The sequence below is a fragment of the Aptenodytes patagonicus genome, chromosome 5 (assembly GCF_965638725.1).
Source record: "Aptenodytes patagonicus chromosome 5, bAptPat1.pri.cur, whole genome shotgun sequence".
Lineage (NCBI taxonomy): Eukaryota > Metazoa > Chordata > Aves > Sphenisciformes > Spheniscidae > Aptenodytes > Aptenodytes patagonicus.
In genome coordinates this window covers 52,537,829-52,544,820 of record NC_134953.1, presented here as the reverse complement: position 1 = coordinate 52,544,820, position 6,992 = coordinate 52,537,829, and the positions used below count along the sequence as shown (strand labels likewise).

Sequence of the window (6,992 nt, the reverse complement as noted above, 5' to 3'; positions counted from 1 at the left end):
ACTCTTCAGTTTATAGCCAGATAGTGACAACGGGCTGTTTTAAGAACTCAATCATGTCCAGCTTCAGCTGATTCTTATTGACGAGAAGAACAGCTCAGTGATTGCCAGGGCAGTAAAGGAAAGCACACTTCCTACAAGCGATGTATCAAGAGGAAGGCCAGTAAATAAAAAAACCTGCACCACAAAAAAACACCCCCCAAAAAAACACACCCCCAGCAAACCCCACATTCAATTGCTTTTTAAATCATAGCGCTCCCTATGAGGAAGCAGAGAGTCTTGAGGCACTCGAGAGAAATTAGTGCTGGGGAGGTCTCATTTGGCAAGAGTAGACACTGGACAGCCAGTGAATTCAGCATTTGGCTGCATGCAGTGGTGCTATGCTTGCTAGAAGTAAGTTAGGAGGAAGGGACTGGTAAGGGGCAAAATTCAAGCTGAAAACTCTGGTTTGAAATGATAAATGACTATCTAACATTTTCTTTTAATGGCCTTTTCTATCCTTCACAAACCTTCGCTCTGAGTACCAAGAGGTAATTTCATGCAGTCATTCTCACAGAAAGCTACCACTTTTAAGGATCCCCCAGGTCAAGGTGTGAACCGATACCTGCTGGAAACTTTTCTAGCAGTTTCACATGGCCAGGATTCCTGAACTTTCAGACAAACCACCACTCAAGCCTTCAGCTTCCCTTCTCCCCTCTTCTTTTTTTTTTAAATAGACAAACACATGTAGGCTGATAAGTAAGTTTGTGAACCCCTTATTATGGCCCAAAGGACCCCAGTCCTAGTTCTGCACTGAAATTTAAAGACCAGTCCTTCTCAGAGAAGAAATTAAGCCACAAGTTCCATTTTCAAAGGAGAAATGCCAGTAAATGAAAGACAAAGTGTTCAGATTTATTTGGAAATTCACAGTTTCTAATGGCACTACAGCTCTGTAGTTACATACTCTTGTTCCACAACACTGTATGCTGCACTCAGGTGGTACGTATTTTCCTCATCGAGGTTTGAAACCCTTCTGAATTCACGTTCAACACGTCTGGTTCATGTGCTCTGACTGGCTAATTGTGCAGATCAACTCCAAAAGTACATCACCTTAAAGTATTCATAAACTAACAAGAAAGCAGCAAAAAAATCAAAGGCTTTAAATAAGTCACATTACATACAATACCCAGGAAAGGCATTAGATCTGTTAAAAAGGGTACCACTAAAAGTGCTCAATAAGTTAACTTATTTTTTACAACATGAACCTGTAACACCTGCCAAAAGGAATAACCTTTTGTTCCACTCGCTCAGATACACACTCAACATTTCAGCAATCACACATCCTATAGTTTCCAAATATACAATCACAGTCAAAATAAAAAACACTTGGATATGAAAATACCAACCATACAAACACTGCACATTTGTTAGCCAATACAAAAGCAAACGTTATGGAAATACCCACTTTGAACCAACCCGACTGGTCAGACTTCAAGGCTTTGCAAACTCAACACATCCAGAGCTGGCTCAGAGAACAGCCCAGCTGCACCAGCTCGCCCTCGCATTCTTCAGCCGAGCTTTTTCCTGAACTCTCAGTACAGAAACAGCGAGCATTCCCCATTCACTTCCTTCAGAGAACTACAGCAGGCAATTTAGGTAACAAACGCATTCATCAGCCTCAGATCCCGCTGTACACAGGAAATCCTGAAGAGCGACTGTCATTCATTTAGTACATCAGACTACAGCTCTGATTTGTAACTGAAGGTGGAAATAAACATGATTACCATCCCTAGTGAGATTTTCCTCAACCGAGTTTGCAAAACTAGAATCTAGTCAGGCAAGTCCATCTATTAGTATTTTTACAGTATCCAGTCCACATTACTGAGTCCAGCGGAAGGCCAACACATGTCCCTTTACAGCACTGTAGTGTTGCATCTTCAAAAAAAGCTAGAGAAATTACAAAATAAATGAAATGACAAACAATTGTATCTCCCCTCTTCCAGTGGCATTATAAATAGACAAAAGGCACATAAATATGGGAAGGTGCAAGAAATAGGAACAAAGCTAAAGGAAGAGGATTAGGCTTTTATCCCTATTCCACCCAACAAACTGGGTTTCAAAAAATCTCTGCCCCAGGAACTGTGAAAAAAAACCTTTATAAAATGAACCCTGCCCTCCCTCCCCCCAAGCTGTTCTCATAGGAAATTATCAGCCTCGTAAAGCTGCAGCTTATAGCCAAGATTGACACAATCCCATCTATTTAAAAAGGCAGAAACCAAATTTCTGAATACTTTCCAATTAGTTGAGCTCTTCATCTCCCACTATCCTCCCACAGAATACCACAGACTGTTCTCAAACGAACAAACACCCTCCTGTTTGAGAAGTTCAGCTAGTTTTAGATGTGTCCAGAAACTGCCGTGACACCAAGTGTTCCCACTGTTATATCTTTGTTTCCTTTGATTATGTCATGCAGGCTTGGCATTGACCCTGACTTAGTCTGTATTAGAGTTTTTATAAGCTTCCCTTGGTCTGAAACTTTAGACCGTCTTCGTTTTATAGCCCTCTTCTCAGTTTTTGTCTTTTGGGTCTGTCCATTGCACAGACTCGTACACGCTGAAATGCCACAAAAATAGGACTCCTCAGACTGCGATGACGTTTCGGAGCTTCCTTCAGATGGAGGACCCTTATACGAAGAGTGATAAACTTCCCCAATGTTAGAGAAGTCCCTCTGGTTCGTAAACGGCTTCCTTCCTTTAATTTCCCCGTTGGCTATTGGATGCAGAGGCTCTGTTGTTGGCTTAATAGTCTCTATTTTTTCGCTTTTGTATTTACAACGCTTTTTCTGAAACCACAAGTAAAGAGAGAAACAGTTAGGTTCTGGAAGGCAAGCAGAGCGTAAAAACCAAGCTTAGGAACCGGCGCAGGGGAGAGCAGCTGAGACATGCACCACCTGCCGGCAGAAACACGCTCAGCTCAGCCTGCCCTCCCCACAGCCACTGTACCTTCTTCTCTGGGGAAAACTTCAGGGGTTCTACAATGTACAGGTCCTCTGGATCCACTGTAAGAGAGGGAACATAAATTTAGCAGTCCTGACACTGCCAGCTCTAGAGCAATGCAATTCTAAATAAATAAGTGGAATATTTTGTCATGTTGTTATCACACACATTTTTGCTCCTGTTAAAAGTAAATGGAGGTACAACACATGAACATTGAAAGTGAAGTCAACACAGAGGAATTCCCCTATGCTGTCATGACAGCTGTCAGTGATATACACTTGAAAACACTTGACCTCCCAATACATCAGGCCATAGGAGAGGTACGGAGACAATCCTTTGGGGAAAAGGAACAATAGTCAGCAGAAGTTAGCTTCTACGACAACAAACTGTTACCAATATAACAGTGTTTAATGTGCAGCCTGCCCATGACAGGACAGATACTAGAAGCATATGTACCTATCAAGGACAGAGAAGTTCAGACTGACATGAGACCAGTCTGGCATTCCTCCATCAGTGCTTTGTAAGTCATCCTTCCAAGCCGAAGCAGGGGAGAATTCAGAAAAAGCATGGTTTTGCAAAAAAAATAGTCTATGCCTTAACTAGTCTCTATTGCAGCACGGTCCCAATTCAACTCATGAGTTTTCACGCAGTTTTATTCACAATACAAAAACCCATGAAGCAAGTTTGCCACACCCAGAAAAGCAGTGTCAGCTGCATGCTTGGTAGTTACCATAATCTGCAATGCTTTTTGGTTTGCATGATGACGATGGCCTAAGAAATCAAAATTCAGTTGTCTCAAGTGTAACATGAATACTGAAAAGACCAGATCATTCCTCACACCCAAGCCAAGATAAATAGTCTAAATTTTCTTACTACAGTTGGTAAGTTTGGATCCTAAATATCCGCCAAGTTTCAAAGACAGGCTATCAGGACTTCTGAGAAGTAGGGCATTCAGACTTCCTATGTCTGGCATTAAAAAAAAATTTAAAAAATGCCACTTTCTGCAAGCTTCATAGCTTTGTAGACCTGAATGCCTGCATGGATTGCTACTAACCCCAAGAAAACATCTGTAGAGTATAAACGACAGCAAAGACTACATTTAATGTTTTAGCATAATTTAGCACAGTTCCATGAGTGTCTGGTAACTTGTTCATGAACCCCCTTGTCCTACAGAATGTATACATGAACGACTATAATCCAGTGTACTTTGACATTAACCTGCCATTCCATTTTCATACACTTGCAGTAACACACACATTGTACAGCACTAACAGAGTAACACTAGGGGCCAGATGTACGATATGTGAATAATACCTTCTTTACCAGCCAGCTGAAAAGACTGTGATCTGACCAGTGGAAGAGAAGTTCTTCTTTTCAAATTCATATCATCATAGGAGGAAAAACATCTAGGAAACAAAATCCACAAAGCTTTTTTAAACGCATTTTTTTCAGGACTTTGTCATATGCATTTTTCATTAAGAAACATCTTTGGCAGAAGGACAGAATTATTTGTTGAGGTGCCCAAGAAAGCCTGGCAAACAGACACAGTACTATATTTGCAACAAGCCATCAAGGCATGTTAAGTGTACTAGCCCCAAAACGCTCCTAGGAGAGCGTTTCTACAGAGCAGTAATGGCTCTTCGCTATCAATTTTGAGTTTGCAGAAAGAAGACTCAGAATTAAAGCAGATGTGCCAGTTCCAGCGGATTTAGGAAATATCAATAAAAGCTGCAAAAACAATGAAGTTTCACATAGAAATACGTTACCTTTTGGGGCTAGGGTAGTGATTACTTTTGGGAATTTTTGAGAGGTAATCTTCACAGAACTGAGAAGTGCTTCTGCACCGCTGCACACAAAGCACCAAGCCCAGAATGACACACAGAACCAGAGAAATCACAAGGTAAGTCTGCCGATCAGAAACCTGGAAGAATTTGATATAGTTGTTAAAGATAAAGAATAATTTAACTATACTATTATTCTCATGTTTTAAACATTAAAAATCTTTAAAAGACAACAACTGACATATTCAAGTCACTTTCCTTCAATTTCACTAAACACTTGTTCAAATTTGAGTATTTTTTTCAGAAGTTTGATGTAGTCTATTGGCTACGCAGCATTCAAGGAGTGAAGGCTGAAAACTACTAGCTGGTAACCCAGGACAAGATTTCACTGACTACGGTACTACTATAACTTAAAGAAGCAGCTGCCCCTTGCAAAAAGCATTCAAACCTATCTGAAAGTAAGTACCTTTTCTTATGGAAAGTATGTAAGAAGGTAACTTCTCTGTTTTACAGTTGATATGGATGTAATACTATCAACTGTGTGTGATGCCTTTCATCAGCTGACATTGCAGTACTTCACAGAATAAATACCATTATATTCACTTGATTCAATGGGTTCCATCTTTCTGACTACTCTTCCATTTCACAACCTAGCAGAAGTATGTGCATTTCTGAAGATTGACAGATGAAGCTTACTAGAATTATATGGAAGCTGAAATCCAAAGGTATTTTGCAGAGAACGTTTAAAAAAAATGAATCGCACAGTTGTCTTCCTATAAAAATCTATCTTAAACACACTAAGAGATCTTGGAAGTCACACAAAAACTTTAGAAAAGACAAGGAACATGACCTCCCATTTTGTAACAAGCAAACGTCTCTGACTCAGACTCAGGTGACCGGAGTTGAGTTCAGGGAGAGCCATGTGTTCAGGGAGAGCCATGTGTTCAAATTTCAGGATACTCATCTAACATACCCTGGTGATCACCACTGTCAAACCCTGGTTAAAACCACAGCACTCATGAACAGGAGCTTAGCCAGCCAGGCATCAAAGGAGTCTCACTAAGCATTAGAAAACAGCTTGAGAGATGTCTTTGGCAACACGCAGTACCATAAACATGACCTTTTTTTTGTGCTTGAAATCCCAGGCTGGAGAACATAAGCATTTTAGAGAATATGTTCCTAATACTGTTGCCAAGATTTCCCTAATCTCAAAAGATCACAATAGCCAGAGGGGAAAGGAGAAGGCTGCCTTGGCCATATGAGCCTCCCATTCAGTAGCTAAGAGTGCAACCCTCCACATACTCGTCTGTTATTACAGCCCAGTTCTAACAGTGGCCAGTACGCTCTTGCACACTAAACTTCCTATGGCAAGAGTCTGTTAATATTTAAGTGGACAATGTAAGTGCTGGACACTGCAAAGCGTCCCATTTTACTAAAGTTGTGTAACAAAGGCATGCAATACAACTGGTTATGTAACACAGCAAGTGCCAGAAAAGTTCTTGAAGCATGAACTTTACCATTCCCTCTGACACGTCAAACATTCTATATGTGCAACAAATCCCATTATTGCCATTTCAAACTCAGTGGTTAGTCTTCTGATTTCATTAAGAATAATTTCACAGAACAACATCAATTCCAATGCACTACAGGAAGGCTGAGATACTAAGTTACTCTAAGTTTTATCTTTATTGTTAGCTCAGATTACAATCATGGGGCTTAGTAGGGCTGTAGTAGAAATTATACCAATCTTGCTGTGCACAAGACAGCTCAAGCTACTCAAACTTTCCTCCCTTCCCTTGGCCAGCTGCTAAAGTAGGCTGAAAGCAACACTACAGACAACTTCTCAAATGAAGCGCTTCATTTAAAGACTCCAGGCCTCTTCAAATTGAGATGTTTATGCATCTGTTTCCTTTGAATTCTCATGCCATATTGCTGAACTATAATTACCTCACGTTTTAATTCCGCCACAGTTGTTGACAGATTAGAAACTAGCTGCGTCATGTTGGTGAGCTGTGCTTGTAACAGCTGGATTGCTTCTGTTTGCCGCTGATCCTGTATTAAAGAGAGTCATGGCCATGCTATTTAGCTGTCAGGTTCCCACTATCATATACTCTCACATGTACCAAGTTAGAGTTCTGACACAGCCAGGCATTCTGTAGCCACATGACCTATTCAGCATTGTTTTCCATACAACTTTCATATAACATTTGAAGCTGCTTAAGCAGCGTTAGTCATATAC

The 6,992-nt window shown here is 40.6% G+C and overlaps 1 protein-coding gene across 3 annotated transcripts in view; it reads right to left on the bottom strand.

Annotated features, from left to right (window-relative positions):
- Window positions 1-867: 867 nt before the first annotated feature.
- The window catches only part of SUCO (SUN domain containing ossification factor), a 44,696-nt gene continuing 38,571 nt past the window's right edge, over window positions 868-6,992 (bottom strand). For all 3 annotated transcript variants that reach the window (XM_076339783.1, XM_076339786.1, XM_076339785.1), the window contains 5 exons: window positions 6,701-6,805; window positions 4,739-4,893; window positions 4,287-4,378; window positions 2,979-3,034; window positions 868-2,818 (listed from right to left, as the gene is read on the bottom strand). In XM_076339783.1, coding sequence (XP_076195898.1) covers window positions 2,372-2,818; window positions 2,979-3,034; window positions 4,287-4,378; window positions 4,739-4,893; window positions 6,701-6,805 — 855 coding nt within the window. In that variant the 3' untranslated portion in view covers window positions 868-2,371. The remainder of the gene's footprint in view (window positions 2,819-2,978; window positions 3,035-4,286; window positions 4,379-4,738; window positions 4,894-6,700; window positions 6,806-6,992) is intronic.